Source organism: Lepidochelys olivacea (assembly GCF_965140295.1).
Source record: "Lepidochelys olivacea isolate rLepOli2 genome assembly, chromosome: 1".
In the NCBI taxonomy this organism is placed as follows: Eukaryota; Metazoa; Chordata; order Testudines; family Cheloniidae; genus Lepidochelys; species Lepidochelys olivacea.
In genome coordinates, this window is record NC_140411.1 from 214,099,045 (window position 1) to 214,123,334 (window position 24,290).

General features: G+C 46.1%; 2 protein-coding genes across 2 annotated transcripts in view; one reads left to right on the forward strand and one right to left on the reverse strand.

Annotated features, from left to right (window-relative positions):
- The window catches only part of CLCN1 (chloride voltage-gated channel 1), a gene marked incomplete at its 5' end in the record, with an annotated part of 53,439 nt that overhangs the window by 20,919 nt on the left and 8,230 nt on the right, over positions 1-24,290 (forward strand). The window contains 13 exons of the mRNA XM_084623967.1: positions 213-341; positions 452-585; positions 2,190-2,267; positions 6,826-6,904; positions 7,221-7,346; positions 11,880-11,964; positions 15,656-15,757; positions 18,173-18,257; positions 18,740-18,889; positions 21,075-21,144; positions 22,672-22,782; positions 22,877-23,090; positions 23,502-23,635. Coding sequence (XP_084480093.1) covers positions 213-341; positions 452-585; positions 2,190-2,267; positions 6,826-6,904; positions 7,221-7,346; positions 11,880-11,964; positions 15,656-15,757; positions 18,173-18,257; positions 18,740-18,889; positions 21,075-21,144; positions 22,672-22,782; positions 22,877-23,090; positions 23,502-23,635 — 1,497 coding nt within the window. The remainder of the gene's footprint in view (positions 1-212; positions 342-451; positions 586-2,189; positions 2,268-6,825; positions 6,905-7,220; positions 7,347-11,879; positions 11,965-15,655; positions 15,758-18,172; positions 18,258-18,739; positions 18,890-21,074; positions 21,145-22,671; positions 22,783-22,876; positions 23,091-23,501; positions 23,636-24,290) is intronic.
- The window catches only part of FAM131B (family with sequence similarity 131 member B), a 140,853-nt gene continuing 133,090 nt past the window's right edge, over positions 16,528-24,290 (reverse strand). Inside the window, exon 8 of the transcript XR_014710949.1 lies at positions 16,528-16,731. The gene's annotated coding sequence lies outside the window, so the exon portion shown is untranslated. The remainder of the gene's footprint in view (positions 16,732-24,290) is intronic.

Here is a 24,290-nt window from a genome sequence, read left to right on the forward strand (position 1 = left end):
AGCCTTGTGTTTCACATCCCCCTAATACACACTGCTCCCTGTGACACCTGCTGTCTGCTGGCAGGACCCCTTTCTGCTGAAGGGTTCAGTCCTGAACGTGGTTGGATTGTTCTCGGTGGGGCTATCCTGATTTTGAGCTGGGTTTGTTTGATGCTCATCAGCCCCTTTGGGGAGGTACTGCTCTCGCTGACTCCTGCTCTGTCTGCCCACAGCTTACAAGTGGATGTACAAGGAGCTGCACCCGAGTGTCCCTATGCAGTACCTGGCCTGGGTCACCTACCCCCTCATCCTCATCCTCTTTGCTGCTGTCTTCTGCCACCTTGTCTCCCCACAGGCTGTTGGTGAGAGCAGGGGGCAAGGGAAGATCTGCCTTTGTCTGTCTCTTTTTCTGTATGGCATGTTCCTTGTTTCTATGGCTTATTTATTCATTCTCTGGTCTGGTTTTTTTCAGGGTCTGGGATTCCTGAGCTGAAAACAATCATGCGGGGAGTGGTCCTCAAGGAATACCTCACGCTCAAAGCTTTTGTGGCCAAAGTTGTAGGCCTGACAGCTGGGCTGGGGAGTGGCATGCCTATAGGGAAAGAGGTGAGTGTTGCTGTTGTGTCTGTGTGGAGTAATGGCCAGGGAGGGGGAGGCAGGTATAGGTGTCTCTTTGGGCACTGTGAAGCCCTGGGGAGGAAGGGGCTATAAATAGCTTATCTTTATGGACAAGGGGCCATTTCTCCCCCCACCTCGCACTCTGCTTTTGTTTCTGAATTTCCCTACAGCATTGACCTCCCATTGGTCATTTTCCTGACTCTGTAAAAGGTTTGCTAGAGAAGGGGTTAAAGGAAGTGTGACATTGCACTCCATAATGATTTATGGAAATATGCTTAAGAGTGTAAATATGATGTAACTGGAATATGCTTTATGCAAAAGGTCTCTTGTAAGGTATCATTACAAAGCTTAAAATCTACTGAGTGTGTTCATTCTATTTGTATGCATGTATCATTCTTGTATCTGAAGCTAGAAATATAAAGTATAACTCTGAGGCCCTATTGTAATTATGCAAAGTGTGGGCCATTGATGATCATTTAGAATCTTGATGGCTCCCATTGACTAGAACAATTGGTTGTAAATGGCTCTGTTTACTTGCAAGCCTTCCTGTGTTCCTGTAAGCCAGCCCAGGAAGAATGGTGGACTCCATCTTAAACCTGGTGCTTTTCCATTTAGAAGGAGGGGTGGGGACCCAGAGAGACAAAAGATTCCCGCCTTGTGCCAAAGCTATAAAAGGGGGTGGAAGAGAACAAAGGAGGCTGCAGTCATGAGAAAACCCCTAGTTACCACCTGAGCTGGAACTAACAAGGACTGTACCGGGGAAAGGATTGGGCCCAGACTAGGAAGGAGTCTAGTCTGTGAAAGAAGCTTATTGGAACATCTCTGAGGGTGAGATATTATCTGTAAGCAGTTTCTTAATGTATTAGGCTTAGACTTGCGTGTTTTTGCTTTATTTTATTTGGTAACTTATTTTGTTCTGTCTGTTATTATTTGAATCCACTTAAATCCTACTTTTTATAGTGAATACAATCACTTTTGTTTATTAATTAACCCAGAGTAAATGATTAATACCTGGGGGAGCAAACAGCTGTGCATACCTCTCTATCAGTGTTATAGAGGGTGGACAATTTATGAGTTTACCTTGTATAAGCTTTATACAGATTAAAATGGATGTATTTGGGGTTTGGATTCCATTGGGAACTGGGTGTCTGGGTGCTGGAGATAGATGACCTACTGAGCAGTTTTTGGTTAAAGTCTGCAGCTTTGGGACCAGACTTGGGTCTGTGTTGCAGCAGGCTAGTGTGTCTGGCTCAACAAGGCAGGGTTTTGGAGTCCCAAGCTGGCAGGGAAAATGGGCTCAGAGGTAATCTCAGCACATCAGGTGACAGTCCCAAGGGGGGGTCTCTGTGACCAAACCTATCAGGAAGATGCTGAGATACCTTCAAATCAGTGATTTCCTACCTGAGAGAAAGAGGGGAGAGGTGGGAGGAGAGAGACAGAGATGATCAGAGAGAGAGAGAGAGAGAGAGAGAGAGAGAGAGAGAGAGAGAGAGGAAAGTGTGCGCCAACTTCTGTGTTTATTAAATCCATGTCAGTTGCACAATGCACTGACCCTCTTTCCTCATCATCTTTTCCCTTCTCTTCTCTGACAGGGTCCCTTCGTGCACATTGCCAGCATCTGTGCTGCTGTGCTCAGCAAGTTCATGTCAATCTTCTGTGGCGTGTATGAGGTAAGGCACAGGTTTCTGTGTACACTTGTCCTGAAGCTCTCCATCTCCTGGGAGAGACAACATGATTTCTTCTCTGGAGGAGGGCATAGCAGGGGGAGGGGGCAGGATACTGGTACAGGGAACGCAGTCAGTTCACCAAGGTGTTACAGACCAGTACATTACATGCACTGGCCAGGATTATGGACAGTGGCCAGGTATACAGTCCAGTAAGTTATAAGTACTGGCCTGGTATGTGGCATACTAAGTTACAGAACAGACTGGCTAGGAATATGATCTGGCAAGTCTGGATTCTGATAGTGCTGAAGCCATAAGCTGCCTCATTGTAGTCACTCTCCATACATAAAGACTTGCCAAAAGCTTTGCATAAAGACCAGTTTGTCTTAGAATGTGCATGCACAGAGCACTGCTAATCATAGGAGTGGTCTATATATCTGCTGTAGAAACACCCTTTACAGTAAAAAGATCATTGTAGTGATGAGCTGTTTATTAAGACTGGCAGTGTCCCTAGAGGCTAACTATATGCTATATAGAGAGACTGACTCACTGTAATAGAAACAGCTTGTGCAGACTGGCTCCCTGCAGAGACTGGCTGTGTAATATAAGATAACTACAGCAGTTGTTTATATAGACCAGATCTGTATAGAGACTGGTGCACAAGAGTAGATTGGTGGCATGCAGGCACCACATCACAGCAATACAGTAGACCTTGGCTGTGCATAGTGACCAGATCTCCATATTAGAGACAAGCTTACTGTACTAAAGACTGGCAATGTGTAGAGCCCGGCTCACCATAGCAGAGACGTCTGCATTTGCTGCTGGCTGTTGCTTCATTTTGGAGGATGGGGGGACTAACCCTGTGGCTGTGCTCCCTCTAACCCTGGCATGCCCTTCTCTGGCTGGGCTCTCTGTTCCAGAATGTGTACAGGCAGCTAGAACTCCTGGTGGCGGCTTGCGCGGTTGGAGTTGGATGTTGCTTCGGGGCTCCTCTCGGAGGCAAGTGTATTCTTATATACAACAGTTTGTATACATCACCTCAACTGTCTCACTGTGAATCTCCTACATGAAAACAAGTTCTGCACAGACTTACCTCCTTTCCAGTTCTGTGGTGAAATGTTATTTCTTTTTTCATGTAATCATGGAGGATGGAAGGCAAGGCGGGGGGAAGGAGGGGGGAATGCCATAGAGGAAGTGACATTTGGGCAGGAAGTGTCATAACTAATGGCTGAGCCTATTTAGTCCCCAAGTATCAGGCCGAATCTCCAAAGATGGGTCTGCCTACACAATCAGTAAAGACCACCTTCCACAATAGAGAGGAAGGACCAAAAAACACTAGTGGCGGGGAGTGACATCACTCATGGGCAGCAAGTGATAATACTCATGAACAGGAAGTTATATTTTTAGTGCACAAAATAAATTCTTTATCAGTAAGCTAGAGAATAATAAGGCTTTGGAGAGAAATGTGAGTGTTAATCACTCACATCTTTGCTTCTGAATCAGAGCCACTCTCTTAAATAACACGTATGACAGAGATATAGATATATATCTATTGTTCAGCTAGATGGGCAAGGCCCAGGGCAACAGTACACAAGGTGCAACAGCCTCCAGTCAAGAGGGAGAAAACTGATACATAGATCATTTGTCATAGAATGTTTCCCTTTTGATTAGTCCTGAGCGGGTGTCTGAGTGTGCCCACCCCACCCCAAGGCACTACTCCGATCACTTGGACGCTGTGCCCAGGGTAATTTTGAGGGTATTCACAGTTTGATGGTTGTTCAAATACTGTGTTATTTCCTTGAGACAAATACTTCACTTCCTGTCTTTAGATGGAGTGAGTGAGGGGAGTAATAAACTGTAGCCCAGTTGGCTCAGGCCATCCGAAAGAGTTCATTTCATTACTGTTTGCCATAAACAAAAAGCAGCCAGTTAAGCATCTAGCCAATAGAGGGCTTCTGAATGCTTAGCAGACTGGTAACAGACCTGACATCCAGAGGGCAGGGGATCCTTCTAAGGGAAAGAGACAGAGGTATGTGTGTGAGAATGGAGCAGCAGGCCGGAGACAGCTTGATGTTGGCTTCAGAGGGAAGGCTAGATAGCAGGCAGCCTGAGAGCTGCAACAAGGAGGCTGGATGAGAGCCAGGTGTCTAGCAGAGAAGCAGGCTGTGACTGGCTGAGGGCCAGCAACACCACACAGGAGGAGCCCTCTACAAACACGAGGCATGAGACTCTCACTATCTGGATGACAAGAGAACAGTGCAAAGGGGCTCCCACCAGATGATGGGCCAGTGGGGTCTGCAGGCCAACTCTTAATTACCTCCAAGAGAGGGATGGACTAGAGGAGCAACTAGGGGTTAAAGGAGATTAAAACAGCAGAAGGCTCTCTTACAGCATCAGCCAAGAAGCAGGGTGAGCTGTGAAGGGGCACTGCTTACCCAAGCCAGGGGGAAGAGGGAGAGCTCCCTCTGCATTTAGCAGAGGAGGGGGAGAAATGCCCCCACCCCACTTCACTTCAACCCCTGTGGACAGCCCATTACCTCTCTACTGGACTGCAACATCCATTAATATACATGTTTAAGCCTTGCACCTAGTGTACATGGACTTTTTCTTGTCTCCAAACCTTAGTAAAGAATCCTCCATTGCTCACGCAGAATGTGAACGTGGTGTGTGGAGCAACTCTAGTGCTGGCCACTGAGTGTGCTGTCCGATCCCTAGAAGGAGCGGGGGTACCACAGCCCAACAGTGACAATACCTGAGGAGGAATCCAGTGCTTCCCATAGGAATATTTTTGTGGGGAGGTGGTAAAAGAAAGCAAAACAAAAACAAAAGAAAGTGGCCTCTCCATGGGACAGTCCAACGTGTGTCTCTCCTTTGCAACAGGCTGCAGAAACGCCCCCTTACAAAAATGGTAGCCACCCAGCAAACAGCAGATTCCTGGACATGCAGAACTGCAGCACAGAGGAAACAAGAGTTGCACGTAGCAATTACAAAGATAGATATACCACAGGAGAATCTCTTCCCATAGTCTCCCGGCCCCCCAAACTCCATATGTGGAGCTGATAGACTCACAGAAGGAGCAAAAGGCATTTCATTTGGCTTTTGCCAAGCTCATTGTGTCTGCTCTAATTGTGGGACCCTCACTGCTTATCAGAGATATGCATGCACAAAGCAAACACTGCTGGAATGAGCTGGGGTGCTAGCAGCAGTGAGATGAAACCTTCTTCCAGACTCACCAACTGATTGGGCCCACCAGCCTTGAAGGTGAGGCAAATAAATGCAGGGATACCCAGATACCATGTTTTCATAATGGCTTTTCTGAGCCTAACCATGATTTAGCTTCCTGTTTCTGCCACGGTAGCAAGTAGAGGACATTTCTTGTCCTAGCTAGCTCCTTTTGAGGTTATTTCCTGTTCAGATATATGTTTAATGTTATTTCCTGTTTGGATGGATTTGTTCTGAGGTAATTTCCTGTTTGATATATATTTTACCACGGAATGGTGTGTTCCTCTCTCCTCATTTTTAAGCAGTGGATTTCAGGGGTTCACACAGGGCAAGATTAAATCAAGATGGGTCCCTAGGCTTTTCCCCACTTGTGGGTACCCTTGGGCCTTGCTCCTGCACTATAGCTATGGCCTCTACCCTCCTTGGGGTGTCAGGGACCATCCGCACAAGAGCGATCTGCTGAATTGGTGTTTGACCCACTAGCACTCCTCTTTGGGAAAACTGGGGCCTCCCCTGTCTCTAGACCATCACCCCCTTTCTTCAGACAGGCAATACATGACTGGTGCCTCCCCATACTGGAGGGGCACAAGGTAAATGTGAGGACACATGATCGCCCCACATGTCTTCCCTGCCTAGTGACCCCTCCCGCCCTGAACCCAGCCCAGGGCCACAGCACTCTCCCCATTCCACATTATCTGTGAGGGGCTGGGCTCTCTGCGCCGCTCCAGTGCATGTTTGGCTGCTCTCCCTGGCAGCTGCAGCTCCGTCCCACTCCCCGCCTGGCTGCCAGGGAGAGAGGCTGAATGTGCCAGGGGTTGGGGTGGGGGAGAGGCACAGGGAGAGGAGGATAGAGTCCCTCTCCTTCCCTGCCTGCATTTGACCCCCCCCATGCTGCCCCACGCGTTGCCTCTGCACTGGAGGAGGAAGGACTTAGCTCCCACTGGTCTGCATATGGGGCCTCCGCTGACACCACACCAGCAGTCATGATGAAGTGGCTGCTGTGAGAGTCCCCACAACACAGAATTCCTGGCTGGGGCATTTTTTCACAACCATGAGGGCTAGAAATACATGTACTTCAATGAGAGCTGAGACTGTGCCCTCATCACTTGACTAGTGCCTATGCCTTATTCCAGACCCAATTTTACCTCAGCCCCTTTGGATATTTTGGAGGTGTCCAGGAGGGAGGAATGAGAGAGAGATTATGGACATACACCCCACAAGCATTAGTGATAGCGGGTTGGTGACAAGCTGTGACACTTGGTCTAATTTTGTCACTCACTCTCCCTTTTCTTTCCTCTTGTCTTCTGTCTGTCTGTCTCTCTTCTGTCTCTTCCACCAGTAGCAGCCGTATTATTACACTGATGTCCTAACTGTGGGCTGTGCTGTGGGGGTTGGCTGCTGCTTCGGGACACCACTTGGAGGCAAGTGGCTGCTCCCCTTCCTCTGCCTTTCCTCAGGATACCTTCGTCCCCGACCCCCAATTCAATGACCATTCCCTGTAGTTTCAGCCTCACCCACACTCATTCCCTGTTATGTCCTCCCCACAGAGAGATACCCTCCATCAGCAAGAGACTCTGCCCTCTCACTTTTGCCATCCCTTCAACTCTGCCTCCTTTGCAAACTCTTTTTGATCCAAACTTGATGGGAGCAGTGGCCAAGGATGGCTGGACGGGATTCTAGACATTCTGGGGAGATTTCCAGTATATGTCCAGGTGATAACATCTCTGTTTTATCTAGGGGTGCTCTTCAGCATTGAGGTCACTTCCACCTACTTTGCCGTGCGCAATTACTGGCGTGGTTTCTTCGCAGCCACATTCAGTGCCTTCATCTTCCGAGTGCTCGCCGTGTGGAACAAGGATGCAGGTAAGGCTAGAACCATGACCTCTGTGTCTGGTGCATAGGCCTCTATTATCTACTTCATCTCCAATTTTTCCCCAAATCCAGAAATACAGTGGGGATGTGACATTTCCTCCACCATTTTCCTTGCATACATAACAGGCAAAGACAGGGAAGGAAGCGGGAGAATGGCAAACTTTTGTCACAAATTAGCTAACTCCCTGATTCCTCTGAGGCCTAGGTGTGTCTGGGGTTACCCAAAAAATTCACCATGCAGATACATGAGTCCCCAAGAACTGGGGGGATCCTTGAGGTGAGAATTCACAGTTGGTCAATGTAATGTGGGGCTGCATACACAGAGGCATGCCATCCCAGAGCAGGGAGGTGACAGTATTTGCAGCCTCACACTGGGAATGCTGTGCTCTGGTTGGGTACCTGTCAAGCAGAAAGGTAACAAATTGGAGGGAATTCAGACAAGTGCAATAACCAACTGATTAGGAGGCTGGAAGGACTGATTTATGAGGAAAGATTGAAAGAGCAAAATATACTGGTTAATGATGATGAAAAAGGACAAAATAACTCTACAGGTAGCAGAAGAGGGTAAATGCATTCTCATGCAGACACAAACACCACAGGGGGTGAGGCTTGTTCAGGATGGTGCAGGGAGGTAAAGGGAAAGTTTCAGATATTGCAATAATGGAGACAGAGAGAGATTAAGTAGCTGGATATGAGGAAAATATCTTCTAATGTTGAGGGGTTGTTAAACTGTGCATGGTCCATCTAGTCCAGTGTCCCATCTCTGACAGTAGCCAGGACCAACCGCTTCAGATGAAGGTATAAGAGCACTGCAGTGTGCAGATCTGCCCCCCCACATTAGGCCTCATACTAGTCCCTAGTAGTTAGAGACTAAATTAGGGCCTGAAACATGGGGTTTAACATCCCTTCCAATACTTACTGTCATTAACTATGATAACCCTGGATATTCTTGTTAATCTTGTCCAGTCTCTTTCTGAATCTTACTAGGTGCTTGGCTGCAAGTACTTCCTGGGGCAGTGATTTCCACAGTGTAATCCCACTTTGGGTTGGAAAGTATTTCCTTTTGTAGTTCTGAATTTTCCACCTTTCAGTGTCATTGAATGTCGCCTTGTTGTTGTGTTAAGTGACAAGGAGCATAGAAGTTCTTGCTCTACCGTCTCTAGACCAGTCATAGACTTTTATCATGTCCCCTGTTATTTGACTCCTTTCTAAGATAACAGTCCCAATCTTTTCAATCTCTCTTCATACAAGAATTTTTCCAGGTCCTCAATCATTCTCATTGCTCTTCTCTGAGCCCCCTCTAGCTCTTTAATATCCTTTGGAGATGAGGTGACCCGTGCTGAAAACAAAATCCAGATGAAGCTGTACCATGATTTCTATCAAGGCATTATAATGTTCTCCATATCATTCTTCATCCCATTCCTTATGCATTCTAGCATCTTGTTTGTTTTTTTGATTGCAGCTGCACATTAAGAAAACGTCACCACTGCTGTCTATGAGACCTGGGTCCCCTTCCTGAGTTAATACAGTTAATTTAGAACCCTATACTGTGTATCAGCTTAAATTTTTCCCTCCACTGTGTGTTACTTTGCATTAATCCACACTGAATTTCATTTGCCACCATGTTGCTCATTCCCCTAGTGTGTTTAGGTCTCTCTGAAGTTCCTCCCAGGCCTCTTTGGTCCTGACTAACCCAAATAACTCTCATCTTCAGATTCTGCTACTTTATTACTCATCCTCTTTTCCAGATCATTAATATATTAAACTGAACAGAACCTATTACAGAACCTTGTGGCCCCCACTGTTAATCTTTAGCCATGATGAAAATGGACCCTTTACTCCTACTCTTTGCTTTCAGTCTCATAGCCAGTTTTTTCTCCATGAGAACACTTTGCCTCTTACCATATTGTGCAGGACTAAATAAATTATGTCAACCGGCCCCTATTTTACTGACATGTTCAAAGAATTCTAAGAGATCAATGAGACATGACTTGCCTTTGTAGAATCCATGCAGGTTACAACCTGTCAGATCATAAACTTTGTTATTGTTTTTAATGATCATTTCAACCAGTTTATGGATCTGAGGCTCACTGGGTTGTCATTCTCCAGAGCACCTCTAGAACCTTTTTAAAATATAGGTACATTTGCTACTCTCCAATCTTTGGAAGCAGTGGCTGTTGTTAATGAGAGACAGTGTATTTTTTATTAACAACTCATCTACTTTATCTTTAAACTATTTCAGAACTCTTGGGTGTAACCATCTAAGCCTGGTGATTTATTGCCTTTGAAATTATCAGTTTGTCCCAGCACCTCTTCTCTGACACCTCAATCTCTGAGACCTCATCTCTAATGTTAGGAAAGAGAAGGTCAGGGTCAGAATCTCCCCAACACTCTCAGCAGCAAAGACAGATGCATCTTACCTTCTCAGCCAAGTCCTTATCTTCCTTAATTTCTCCCTTTAACTCCTGGGGGTGATCAAAGGGACCCACCAATTCTTTCTCCAGTTTTCTGCTTCCCATATACTTGTTTTTACACCTTCAGCTATTTGCTCTTCAAACTCCATTTTAGCCCTTCTAATTTCCCTCCCACTTAATGCCTGCTATAGTTTGTTTTCCTGTTTACTGGCTTCACTAGGGTCAGATTTTCAAATTTTGAAGGATTTTTGTTTGGCTTGGATAGGCTCTCAAGCCTTGCCTGAAGCTATATTTGTTTACTCCTTGCCTTCCTGGTTGTCTTTTTGTTCAACGGTGCACATGTCTTCTGAAAGTACTAATGTTTCTTTAAATTGCATCCATTCCACCTGGAGGGCTTTCACCTCCTTTGCTTTCAGCTTTAGGGCCTTTTGACTAACCATTTCATTTATTGAAGTGTTCCTTTTTAAAGTATAGTGTCACTTTTTGGTACCTTACTTGCCGCTGGGATGTTGAGCCTTATTATACTGTGGTCACTGTTACTTAAGTCTGGTCTACACTGTGGGGGGAGGGGGAGAATCGATCTAAGTTATGCAACTTCAGCTACGTGAATAACGTAGCTGAAGTCGGCATACTTAGATCTACTTACTGCGGTGTCTTCACTGCAGTAGGTTGACTGCTGATGCTCCCCTGTCGACTCTGCCTATGCTTCTTGCTCCAGTGGAGTACTGGAGTTGACGGGAGAGCGCTCGGTGGTTGATTTATCGCGTCTTCACTAGTGAAGACGCGATAAATCGACCCCTGCTGGATCGATCGCTCCGGAGGTAAGTGTAGACATGCCCTTAGTGACTCATCTACTGTCACTTCTTGAATTAGCAACTCTGTTTCATAAGAGTAAGCTGAGAATAACCTCTCTTCACTTGTGGTCTAGAACTAGCTGTTCCCAGAAGCAATCACCCCAGTGTCAAGAAATTGTTTCTCTAAATTTGGTCATGTTGTGCTGTTTGACCAGTTTATATTTAGGTAGCTAAAGTCCCCCCATTATCACCATTTATTAGGTTTTCCTGCCTCTGATCTCTCTCCACATTGTGCACTCAATTTCCTTTGCTTCATCTGGAGGCCAGTAGTACATTCTTACATCTTGGAATTTGAGATTTAAAATCCTAGAGATTTTAAAATCCTAGAGATCCTAGAGATTTAGCTGTGTGGTTCTGTCCACTCTACATTTGTATCTCACCATATTCTATGGAAACCTTCAGTCACAAAGCTACTCCCGCACCTCTTCAGCTTAGTTTGCCTTTCCTGTATAGTTTATAATCAGATATTGCAGTATCACATGAATTTTTGTCATTCCAACACGTTTCCGTAAAGCCTATTGTATTAAAATCCTCATCTGCTGCAAGACCTTCTTAGTTCACTGATTTTAGCTTTTGAACGTCTTGCATTAGTATGTAGATGTTTATAGTTTTAACTCTTGGGTAGGTGCCTCCAAGGGAAGAAGTGGTAACCCCATCACTTGAGTCATTTAAAACTAGAGTGGAAAACAGTGAGGGTGTGGGAGCAGAAGGTAGGAAGGGGCTGATGGATAAGATGTGACCTAATTGGTCTCTTCCCTCTTTGATTTCTATGACTGTGATAATTCCTTCTGTACCTCTTATGAGAACTGGGTAAATGCAGTTCCCAGAGAGGAGCCCAGCTTTGTCCCCATGAGGTGATCTTGTCAATTTGTGACAGGGATGATCTTATCAGGGGCTGACTGAAATGCAGTGAATAGAAAGGAAAAATCCCATTTATCTTCTGAGGATAAGAAACTATTCCCAAGCAGAAAACTTTGACAAACTGAGGTTAGATTGAAAGTACATCACTTCCATTAACCCTCTACCCTCCATCTCCACACAAATTAAAAGAACATTAAGGGTTTGCACCAAGTTAAAGCTGTCTGCACACACTTAATTTGGTGTGTGCATTGCCATGCAGTCTTTAATTACACAAGCCCATGCTGCTATTTCCCCACAGATCCTATCTCATATTCTCATTCAGTATGCAGACTGTACTTTCTCACACTTTCCCCCCCCCCCCCTTCCCGTCTCTTGCTCTCTCTTCTCTCACGCAGTCACCATCACGGCCCTGTTCAGAACTAACTTTCGAATGGATTTCCCCTTTGATCTGCAGGAGCTGCCAGCCTTTGCTGTGATAGGGTAAGTCCAAAGGGACTCAACAAATTGCAGTGCTAAACTGATATCAAGCTGACCCCATTGCAAATCTTCATATAAAATGGAATGACAGTCTGTTTAGACCATAAAAAGAAAAGGAGTACTTGTGGCACCTTAGAGACTAACCAATTTATTTGAGCATGAGCTTTCGTGAGCTACAGCTCACTTCATCGGATGCATCCGATGAAGTGAGCTGTAGCTCACGAAAGCTCATGCTCAAATAAATTGGTTAGTCTCTAAGGTGCCACAAGTACTCCTTTTCTTTTTGCGAATACAGACTAACATGGCTGTTACTCTGAAACCTGTTTAGACCATAGGACTCTTTCTGGAGGCTTGCCCTTAGAGATATTGCAGAACAACCATGTTTGAATGAGCATGGAAACCCAGTCCCAGTTCTTCGACTGCTCACGGGGTCTGAGCCCAGAGCCCATTCGAAGAGTGCAGAAATCCAGTTCAGGTTCTTCACCTTCTTTTGGGAGGCTGCACCCAAATCCATTCTAGGGGGGTATAGAACTGCAGTGGAATTTTCAAAAGCACCTAATGTCTGCACTTCAAGCTGGTGGCGTACCTTCCAGCATGAGGGGATATATCCATGCTAGGTCTGATTGAGCTAGCACACTAAAAATGGAGTGTAGCTGCAGGCACAAGCGATGGGAGGGGCTAGCTGCTTGAGTACATATGTACTCGTTTGAGATGCTAGGCATATACTGGGGGCAGCTAGCCTCTCCTACTGCTCATGTCCATCAGTGCTGGAACTAGAGGTGCTGAAGTGGTTTCCATCATATACAGGGTTTACACTGGGGTTCAATGGCTCTCAGCACCCCCACTACACAAATTGTTCCAGCACCTCTGGCTGTGCCACTGTGGCAACACTCTATTTGTAGTGCACTAGCTCTGATATGTCTATCCAAGCTCGAATTTACACCTCCAGCTCACAGTGTGGACATACCATAGTGAGCTAGGAACACGAGTCCCACTGAAAGTCACTTAGGCACTTTTGAAAATCCCACTCATCCAGTTTGTTCTCCTGCTTCTAAGGCTGCCTTGCAAAAGTCCACTCACTTACTGACTGTAGGTGAGTCCATTTGTTTGGGTGGGCAAGGGGAAATTGCTTTTTAACTTTGAAACTGTAGGACTGTGACAGCTCCTGCAGATGTCTTTTGAGCTGCCTCAGACTGTAGTTCTGTTCTTCTCCAGCACCACCCCTCCGGGAAAGGGGTGTACTGATGGGACACTAAAAAAACCCTTCTGAAGCTGAAAAGGAGTGTCAAATATCACAGCGATCAGTGTGGTATAAAGGGAGAGAGCGACCTCCCCTGGGGGAAGCCAGGTGCCACCTTGGAACTCACAAAGCTCATTGCAGCATAGCTCTAATCCTCCACCCATTTAGAAATGCATTTCCCCCACTCTAGCCAGCATCTTTCCTCACTTTCAGGAAGCACAAAGAAAGACACAAGTCCATGCAACATGAGTGAACAGATTTTGTTTTCCTGGGCTTGTAAATGTACAAGACTGTTCTAAGAGGAGCACCGCCTCCCCTCAGTGCCAGGGTGGTGGGGAGGAGAGCACAGAAATCCACGTCAGATTAGAGAGAGCACACCTGAATCCACCAAAGGGAATTTCTTTTCTATTAAAACCAGAAAATGAACCAATGTTACAAACATAGTGTAGACAACACATGTGATTTTATCATGTCTTATGCTGTTTGGCACTTCTGTTAAAACACCAGGTCCTGGAGTTATGTGATTTCACGAGAATTTCAGCTTTCATTGAAACAAAGTAAGTTTCTAGCCATTGTGATTTCAAAGAAAAGCTTGAAAAGGCACCTGAGTGCACGTCAAAGGCTCCAAAACTGGAAGGCCAAGAAATACAGCTCCCCTGTTTATTGTTTAAAAATCTCATGATTTTTAAGCCAATCTCAAGATTTTTTGGGGCCTGACTCATGAGTTTGAGTGCTTGGGGTTGGCAGTAAGATTACATTTTCCTTGTGGATATACCCAGAAAATATTTTAGAGCTTGGTTAAAGGTCTGGTTGTAAAAATATTTCTCTCTTGAGTAAAGGCAGCTGGTCAACATTTTCTGAACAAAACTCTTTTTAATTGAAAAATGGTTTTATTTTAAAAATGAACATTTTGGTGAAAGTTTCCTCATTAGGGTTTTTCTTCTTTTGAAAAATATGGACAGATGCTGTATGTGAAACACTCAGTTGCTGGTGTTTTTGTCTTTGTTTCTCTGTCGGGCTGTTGGTGTTTGTGATGTGGCAGGTGTGGCCCGTGCAGCTTGGCCAGAGGTTTTTGTGGCCTGTGCAGCCAGTGAGGCCCAGTGGTTGGTTGTGAGTAGTTTTTGTTCCCATTGCCAGTTTTGATTGGTGGGGCCAGTCACATGGCTGGAATTTTTCAAAATGACATGTATCTTTTTGTCATTTTTCAATTTTGAAATAAAAAATAATATTTGGAATGGCTGAGTTGGAAATTAAAAAGATAAAAAATTCTATAGAAAATTTCATAAAATGAAAAATTCATCAATTTTGAAAATGCATGCAATGAAAAGTGAGTTCTTGACGATATCTTGTGGCAATGAATTCCCCAGCTTAATTATGTGCTGTGAAAACAGTATTTCCTTTTACCAGTTTCCAGCATGTTGCCTTTTAACTTCATTGGGTGAATGAGATGCAACCCTGTCTCTCAGGTTACATTCCCTGGTCCTGATTACAGCAGGAAGTACAGAGGCAAATGCTAGCACAGAGAGTCCGTCACACTTTTTGGTTAAATAATGAATAATTAGGAACATAGGCTTCTGTTCAGCAAAGCACTTAAGCATGTGCTTTCCTTAAAGCACATGAGTGGTACCATTACTTTGCTGAATCAGGGCCAGAGTCTCTGTATACTCTGTATGATTGTATTTCCTGGTCCAATCTGACTTCTCAATTCTTCTGGCCAGATTGGTCCTCCACCTTGACCCGGATCCCCTCTTTCATCCCCCCATTGGATCTATCAAACTCTCATAGTTTCTTATACCTCGCCCATCACCCTGGTATCTGAGCAACTAGTCAGTTGCTCGTACACATAGCTACAATGATGTGCAGTGTGGTTGGTCTCCATCTTGGTAATGCCAAGTGGAACCTCTGACAAGTCTTATATCCCACTGCTGAGCAAAAGCGGTATCCCCTCCATTGCACCGGATCCCTGCAACCAACGTAACACAGACTGACTGTGGGGTTTCCCTATGGGGTGTGTGTGCCTCCAGAAAGCATCTTTGGAGGCCTTTGTAACAGATGGCACTCTCCAAAAAATAAATAAAAAGCTGGAAAGCAGCAGACAAAAGACTAGAACACCCTTGGAAGGTTCCTGTGGCACTCAGGACTGGGGCGTCCCTTTCTAACACATGTTCTGGATCCCCTTTTGGACATGGGAATGTTTAAGATATAAAGTGGGGGAGAAGGGAGTTATAATACGTTTTTTATCCCTTTACCAGAAACCCCAGTGACATCAGTAAGTGGCTGCTCTGACTGAGATACGCAGCCTTAGGTGCAAACTTTGATTCTGCCCATTTGTTGCCATTTAAAAGGCAGGTGAATATCCATATGTGAAAAATACTTAGACTTTATTCCCTGGTGGATAAATGGCATTTTGTGGGTTGTGCTTCATGTTACTTTATTTCATTTCCTCCACTTTAGGATCTGTTGTGGGTTCCTTGGAGCCTTTTTCGTTTACCTCAATCGCCAGGTGGTTCTGTGTGTCCGACGGCATACAGCTCTGAGCCGATTTCTCACCAAATAGTGAGTGTGCTTGAGCAGCAGTACTCTGCCTTAGAGGCCATTACCCTTCCTGACACTGGATAATACCTGTGGAGTTAGGTGCTACTCAACATCAGTAAGAGTATCAGAATCTGGCCCTAAGAGTCTAATTCATGTTAAAATATTTTTATCTGCAGGGAAGAAAATCTCTTCTGGGCTGAACGTTTGTCTTTACAAGCCATAAATGGCTTCTTGGTCCAGGAGAGACAGTCTAACAACCCCCTGCAATTTTTATTAGGAGGAGAAAATATAACTGGTTAGAAAGGAAATGTTCTTAAAGTAGAAAATCAATAATTTCTTCATAACAGCCACAGTTTATTTTTAGAATATATCAAAGAGAAAATGCCAGTTGAAATCTGACCCAGTATTTCAGTTTTGTAAAACAGACATTTATAAAATTAGGGCTGACAGAAATGTTTCCATGTTAAAAAAAATTCCAGTGAAAAAGTGATTTTTAAAAAAACAATTAAACACTGCCTTACATCAACCCAAATATTGCATCCCTGAGAACAAACAGTGAAACTGATTCTGTTGATGTTCTTTGTCCCAGCTGAAAGCCATATTAAAAAGAAAGATAACAAAGAGCTTTAAAATAATGACATTTGTGCAGGACATTTTGAAATATCTTTCACCTCTAATAAATCCTAAATTATTATTACCAACACAGAGAAAGAAACATGTCTGTTTGCAACATGTGTGTTTTAAGTGAGCATTGTTCATTTAAAGAATAAATAAAATATTGTATTGCCTCCTAAAATTTTTAAGGTCCTTACCCTCTGAGTTGCTGAGTGGCCTCAACAGCTAGCAATTTGCAGGTCTGAGTAGTGAGGAGCTCCTAGTTAAAGGAAAATAGTGACATTTCCCTTTGAGTGTCAAAAGAACTGGATTAATGATGTGGAGGCAGAATTTTCTTTCATTCATTATGGAGCCTTTTGCTGGGGTACCATCAGAACAATCTAAAATATGACAAAGTAAGTGTAAAAGGAGAGCAGAGCCCGAGAAGCAAGTATTTTAATTTATATTTGTGAACAACTTTTCCATAGATTCATAGAGTTTAAGGCCAGAAGGGACCATTACATCATCTAGTCCAGAGGTGGGCAAACTACGGCCCATGGGCCGCATCCGGCCTGCTGGACCGTCCTGCCTGGCCCCTGAGCTCCCAGCTGGGGAGGCTAGCCCCTGGCCCCTCCCCTGCTATTCCGCCTCCCCCGCAGTCTCAGCGTGCCACCAGCGCCCTGGCTCGCCGCTCCTGCCAGGCAGCGCAGGCAGTGTGGCTGGCTCCGGCCAGGCCGTGGGGCTGCGAGCTCCTGCCGCTCTGAGCAGCATGGTAAGGGGGCGGGCAGTGTGTGTGTGTGGGGGGGTTGGGTAAGGGGTAGGAGGTTCCGGGGGGCAGTCAGGGGATGGGGAACAGGGGCGTTGGATAGGCATGGGAGCCTGGGGGGCCTGTCAGGGATCGAGGGAGTCAGGGGACAGGCAGCAGGGGGGGTTGGATAGTGGGTGGGGTCCCGGGGGGTGGTTAGGGTTGGGAGGTCTCGGGAGGGGGCGGTCAGGGGACAAGGAGCAGGGGGGGTTGGATGGGTCAGGGGTTCTGAAGGGGACAGTCAGGGGGCGGGAAGTGGGAGGGGGCAAATAGGGGGCAGGGGCCAGGCCATTTGGGGAGGCACAACCTTCCCTACCGGGCCCTCCATAGAGTTTCACAACACAGATGTGGCCCTTGGGCCAAAAAGTTTGCCCACCCCTGATCTAGTCTGATCTCCTGTATGTCACCCAGTTATTCCTGTATTGAGCCCAGTAACCTGTGTTTAATACTAAAAGCTGCATGAGAGGAATTCAGAAAAGTGTGATGAATAACAATAATATCTTGCACTAAAATCATATTTTTGCCCAAAGGATTCCATTGCCTCAACTTTACATCTCAGCTAAGCAACATACTTCCCTTTAGCATCATACTGGGCCATTGGGATCAGTGCTGATTCAGTGGGGAGAGCACCCTCCCCACTACTAAGCCACCCACCCCACTGCCTGCAGCACAGCGACCCCTAGCACCACACTGGCACCTTGGGGTCAGTGCTGGCTCAGAGGGGAGAGCATCCCCTAGTGAGTTATTCTCTGTAGTCTGTCTAACACCTTAGTTGTTGACTCTTCTGCAAGCATTATGAACATAAGAACAGCCACACTGGGGCAGAACAATGGTCCATCTAGCCTAGTATCCTGTCTTCTGACAATGGCCTGTGCCAGATGCTTCAGAGGGCGTGAACAGAACAGTGCAAATTATTGAGTGATTCCCCAGGCCCACCTCTGCTTGTATGATCTGACATAGTCACAGCCAAGGAAATAAGACTGCAGGAAAAGAACATAATATTACAGTTTGTTAAACTTCTTTCTTTCTTGTTTCAGCCACCTTGTATACCCAGGAGTTATAACCTTCCTGATAGCAACAGTGACCTTCCCGCCGGGGTTCGGGCAGTTCATGGCTGGAGAGGTAAGAGTAGTTATAAAGGAGTAAATGTGTAATCCTGAAAGAATCCCCAAATCAACAAACACACACCATGGTGAGTAAGAAGAACTCTGAGGTTCCCCTTCCTGAGCAGGAGGCAGGGAGAGATTTAGGAAGAGTCTGACCTCTCCTGGGCTGGAAGGAGAGATTTCTCTGAGAGTAATAATCTCCACGCTCCCCTTCAGGCAGATCTGGGGTGGGTCCCTCCATTCCCACCTAGGGGGTTTAGGCGTGGAAATGTAACCCCTTGAACACTAGAAGAGATTAAATAGATTCTCCTGCATCCAAAGCCCTCTCTCTTTTCTGAGCGGGTTAAGGTTTAACGCTTCATATTCTAGGAGGAAATATCCAAAGAGAATCAAATGTGGGGATCCTCTCTCCTCTCTGGTGGGGACCCTGGGTATAACATTGACCCCATTTAATCTTTTGAGACTCACTGACTGTTTTCTTGTCTTCTTTCCTTGAAGCTGATGCCCAGGGAAGCCATCAGCTCCCTGTTTGATAACTACACCTGGGCAAAGCACATGGGGGACCCACAAATCCTAGGGAAATCTGCCATTTGGATCCACCCCAAAGTCAGTGTCTTCGTCATCATCCTGCTTTTCTTCGTCATGAAGGTAGGAAGCCCACCCATCCTGACCTGGCAGTGTGTCGCCCCTCTTGTGGGGGTCAGAGCTCTTGACACCACCCTGCTGTTTGTAAAGTGCTTTGAGACCTGCTGATGACAAAGTTCTACCTGAGAGAGGAGATTGAAACAGAAAGAGATTTTCTACTCCAGTGACCAAAATAGGAACTAGCAAGAATGAGATTTCCTTACAGAAAAATAATGATGAGGACAAACTGTGTGTTATCCTGGGGGAAGGAAGAGAGACAGCATCCCCCAGATCAGGACTGGACAATAATGGCCAGTGGGCACAGGGGTCCCAATATACCATCCTGGGCAGACTGTATGTACTTCCAACGGACGCTAACAGGTTCTGCTTCTTTGGTAATGCTGGGATTGCTTGTCATTGCATGCAGATAAAGGGTTAATTATTTGAACTGAGAGATGGTGGGCAATGGGGAGTAGCAGTGCAGTGTACATCTGATCTGCAATGCAAGAAGTGTATCCTTCTAGAGTCATGTGAATGTTCCCATATAGTTTTATAGGTCATTCCTGCCTCTAGAGTCTTTGCTGATGTGACAAACTGCTAGAGTGGCTGTTTCAGGCTGCTTATTTTGGTGTTGGTTTGTGTTAAAGAGGAGCAGACCGCACAAAGAAGCCCTGCCTCTGTGGCTCTGGGCAAAGGTTGGGCCTGATCATGGGTCGTGCGTGAACCAGCCCCACACCTTCCACCCAAGGCCCTGCCCCTTTGCCCCCCCTCCACCGCAGACACCGGCTCCAGGCCCAAAGGAGTGCCAGGAGGGCGAGCGGTGCGCAGCCCCAGCTTCCCCAGCTCCAGAGCATGAGCAGCCCCAGCCCCGGAGTGCCGGGAAGGCGGATGATGCGGCCCCAGCCTCCCCAGCTGGAGCACTGGGGGCTGAAGGACTGGAGCCGCACACAGGGAGCAGTGGTAAGCAGGGGCTGGGGTCACACCTGGCTGTTTGGGGAGGCAAAGTCTCCCCCAGTCTATGCGATCCATCGCCCATGGGCCTGATTCTGCACTGCATTGCACCTTGGTCCCAATACTCAGCTGCATATGGGCTGAGTTTGGTACTGCTCAGTGGAAAGGGAGCAGAGCTGGTTGTACTCCTCTGTTGCAGCTTCCAGATTCTGGGACCAGCCAAGAACCAATCAGGTCCTCTTTGTTAGAGTAGCCACAGGGCTGCTGACCCAAGGGCCCACTGCAGCAGCCAAGAATAGCCAGAGTGTGGAGGTGCTCAGGCCATGGATACTCACCCCTAGCATGTCTCTACACTAGAAGCTGTAGAGCTGTTCTGCTGGCTCCACACCACTTGGAGGTTCTCCATCTGCTGGGGGTGTAGCTGGATATACTAGCTTTATGGCCCTTTTACATCAACTACTCTGCACAAAGCTACCCTTGAAAGGCATTCAGCAACTACATGATGCAGAGTGTGTCACACCCACTTTCTGAAGCGCTTACTGACTTTCAGCTCTCCTAGAGGAAATTCAAGGTGTTGCTCTCTGGATACCATAGACAGCGCCTCTCTCCCTAGGAACTGTACCACTTCAACAGCTGAGATCTGCTGGGCCACACCTGCTGAGAATCCCTTGATGTGAGCTGTCTGGGGATGGGTGGCAGAGTTCTCTGTGGAGCCATCAATGGTAGAATTCACTCACCCTTTTAATCTGATGAAGGCCAAGTGTGTTGGCTGTCAGGGCATGGGACAAGGCTGGTCTGTTTCCTGAAGAAGGTGACTGTGAGATCAGCTAGGGAGAGGTTTAGGGGTGCCCAGTTCCAGCATGATAGTTTGTTGTGGCTCTCCCAGAGGTTGTGGCCTGCACCATTTTATAAATAAATAAAACTTCCTGCAGCATGGGGGGGGGCCCATCTCTATGGATCAAAGGGAAAGTAATTTTCCAAGTTCAGCCCATTCCTTATGGATTAGCTTCCCTAGCAGCACAACAGTCACTGGGAAGCTCTGTGCAGTAGACAGTCTCTGGGAGTGATGGTGGTTTGCATGAATTCTTCCCACTCTCCTTTGCTCCCCACATTCCCAGCTGCCCTTGGCTTCCTTGCTGAGTCTGTCAGATTCCCCAGAAGGCATTTCCTCATAAGCAGGCAGGCTGGAGGATGTGGTGCAGCTGCAGGAGATGCTGTTACCACACACTAACTGTGACCCCATATCCCTCTGTCCTAGTTCTGGATGTCTGTCGTCGCCACTACCATGCCGATACCTTGTGGAGGCTTCATGCCTGTTTTTGTACTGGGTGAGTGTTAACCTCCTTCTTGGCCTTCTCAGAGAGAAAGAGAGAGAGAGAGAAAGAGGGAGAGAGAGAGAGAGAGAGAAATTATCATTGACAGGGAGACAGAGAGAGCAAGCTCACAATGGTGTTTCTAAGAGGGAATTCGGATCATGGCTCCCACAAGCTGTCTATGAGGAGCTTCATTAACAGTCCAGTTGCCCAGCCTCTGACCTTCAGCTCCTCTTCCTTTCTCCCCAAACTCACAGATGCTGATCTGGAAATTCCTGCAGTTTCTCCACATAATGGACTGTGCACAGTAAACAACAGACATACTTACTAGATAAATCAGACACAGGGTCAGGACTTGAACCCTGACACTTCAGTTCCAAAAACTCAGGTCCCTGCCTCTTGAAGAAAAGCTCCCCTAACTAGTACTAATAGTAGGTCCCCTGTCCTCTCTGTGGGCCCAGCTACAAGACAGCAACATCCAGCCTTCACTCAGAACCAGTACCTTACAACCTCAGCCATGGATTATCAAGTGATTGATGACTGATTATTGATTGTTAATCCTAAAACAGAAAAAAAACTATGTTAAAGTGTCATTTGTACTGAGAGTACATATTAGTTCAGTAGAACCTCAGACTTACGAACACCAGAGTTACAAACTGATCAGCCAACCACACACCTCTTTTGGAACTGGAAGTACACAATAAGGCAGAAGCAGAAACAAAAGAAAAACAAACAAAAAAGCAAATACAATACATGTTAAATGTAAACTACTAAAAAAATTTAAAAAGAGAAAGCAGCATTTTTCTTCTGTATAGTAAGAAAGCTGTATCAAGTCAATGTTCAGTTGTAAACTTTTAGAAGAACAATAATGTTTTATTCAGAGTTACGAACATTTCAGAGTTATGAACAACTTCCATTCCTGAGGTGTTCATAACTCTGACGTTCTACTGTAATTTAGAGTAAAATGTTGTAATTATCCAAGCAATTATCCAACAATTAAAATGTTGTAATAACCAAGCATTGCAATCCCAGGAAATTCAGTTATGGTTGCACTTAAAAGATATCCAAACATGGCTGGACTCGCACAGTTTGGACACCCAAAGAACCCTTAACTTTGCACTATATGGACATCATGCAAAATATGATCCAAAACCCAGTTTTGTCCAGTCTGGGACCACAGACTCACAGTAATCATAATTGTATGGTCATTGCATGGTGTCACTACAGGGCAGAGTTAAGGTTATTTGAGTGCCTTAACTGTGCATTTTCAGACTTGAACATATTTGGATTTATTTTAAGTGTAAACTTAACTCTAAATTTCCTGGATTTGTATTTCTGTGTTTTGGGATAAATACACCCTCCCTGGAGTGGTTTTTGTCCTTTTATTACTGATACAAAATCTCTACCTTAACTCCGTCATAATGTAGTTTTTGTTTTAACATATAAGCACTGGTAAATTACCATATGGCTTTTATCGGCAGAAGAGCACAGCCATTTTGGGTGGATGGGTGTTAATCACTGACTTCATGTGATGCTTTCCAGGGGCTGCATTCGGCCGTCTCATTGGTGAAATCATGGCATCACTCTTCCCTGATGGGATCCTCTTTGATGGCATTGTTTACAAAATCTTACCTGGAGGATACGCCGTCATTGGTGAGTCTCCACGTCTTTCTTTTTTCTATCCCTCCTCCATGAATCCCCTGGTCTGCATGACACTGTCTTTCCTCTTCCCCCACAACTGGGAAAGGCGCAGCAGCCCTGACAGGAGCAGTGAGCCACACTGTCTCCACAGCAGTGATCTGCTTTGAGTTGACGGGTCAGATCTCCCACATCCTGCCCATGATGGTTGCCGTCATCCTTGCCAACATGGTGGCCCAGAGTTTGCAGCCCAGTCTCTATGACAGCATCATCCAGGTGAAGAAGCTGCCTTACCTGCCTGACCTGGGCTGGAATTACATAAGGTGTGGTACCACCAGTGGGGATTGGGGAGAGGAGGGAGAACACAGCAGAAGAGGGTCTGGCAATGGGAAATGAAGGGGGATAGGCTAGGCCACAAAGAAATGGAGCAGGGATGGGGGGTGGCAGACACATAAATAGAGTGGGATGAGGCAGAGAAACAGCGGGAGGGCAATAGAGAAGGAGGTGATCATCCATGAGGGGCGGGAGCAGAACCATGCCTTAGTAGAAACCCAGTTGGTTTGTGGATGGTCTCACTTCCCCTGTAGTTACTCCCACATGCAAGTATGTATCTGGCTGTATAAAGCACACACCTGAAAGGAGCTCCTGTTTTGCTTTCCTCTTTGGGAAGCTTTTCTTTTAGACATATTTGAATGGTATGTTAACCCCTCTCTTTATTTTCTTTGTTCCTCTAGCAAATACAATATCTTTGTTGAGGATATTATGGTCTGTGATGTGAAATTCATCTCCTCTACTTGTACATACCAGGACCTGCAGACCCTGCTTCAGAGCACCACTGTCAAGACCTTGCCTCTGGTAGATTCACCAGGTACGCAGTATGGGGAATCTGACCTTTTCTGAAGCCTTCCTTGTTTGAAAGAGTCTGTCTCCAGAGGTATGTAGTTTGGAAGATAGGGAACCAGCCTGGGAACCCAGTGATGTGACCCTAGCTCTGCTGCTGATTTGTTGTATGACCTTGTCCGAAAAAACACCACCATCTCCATTCCTCAGTTTCCCTATCTGTAAAATGGGAATGATCATGCTCCTTATCCACGTGGATAAAGTGCTTTGAGATCTTTGGATGAAGAACATGATTAGTTTTCTGCTTTGGTTGGAATGGATGTCAATTGGCCATTGTGGTAGAGACACAGGATTTGGCTGTAATGCCACTCGGGGGATTCTCTGCTGAGGCTGTTGGAGAAGACAGACCCTGTTGTTCTCTCTGGCTCTGTAGCTGCCTTTTCTCAGCACACAGGGATTCCCCTGTCACAGAAGAGACTGGTGACTATAATACCTCTAGTTGTCTGGGAGGGAAAAAACTCAGGCCTGAGCACTTTTGAGAAGAAGGGATTGCAAGGAGGGTTTCACAGCTGGGAGTGGGATAGGCATTTGTTGTGCGGGTTGTGAGGGCAGCTTGGCAGGGTGGGGCACTGGGGAGTGAGTGGATGAGGGCAGAAAGCGGGAAGGAGACTTTGGCCAAAAGT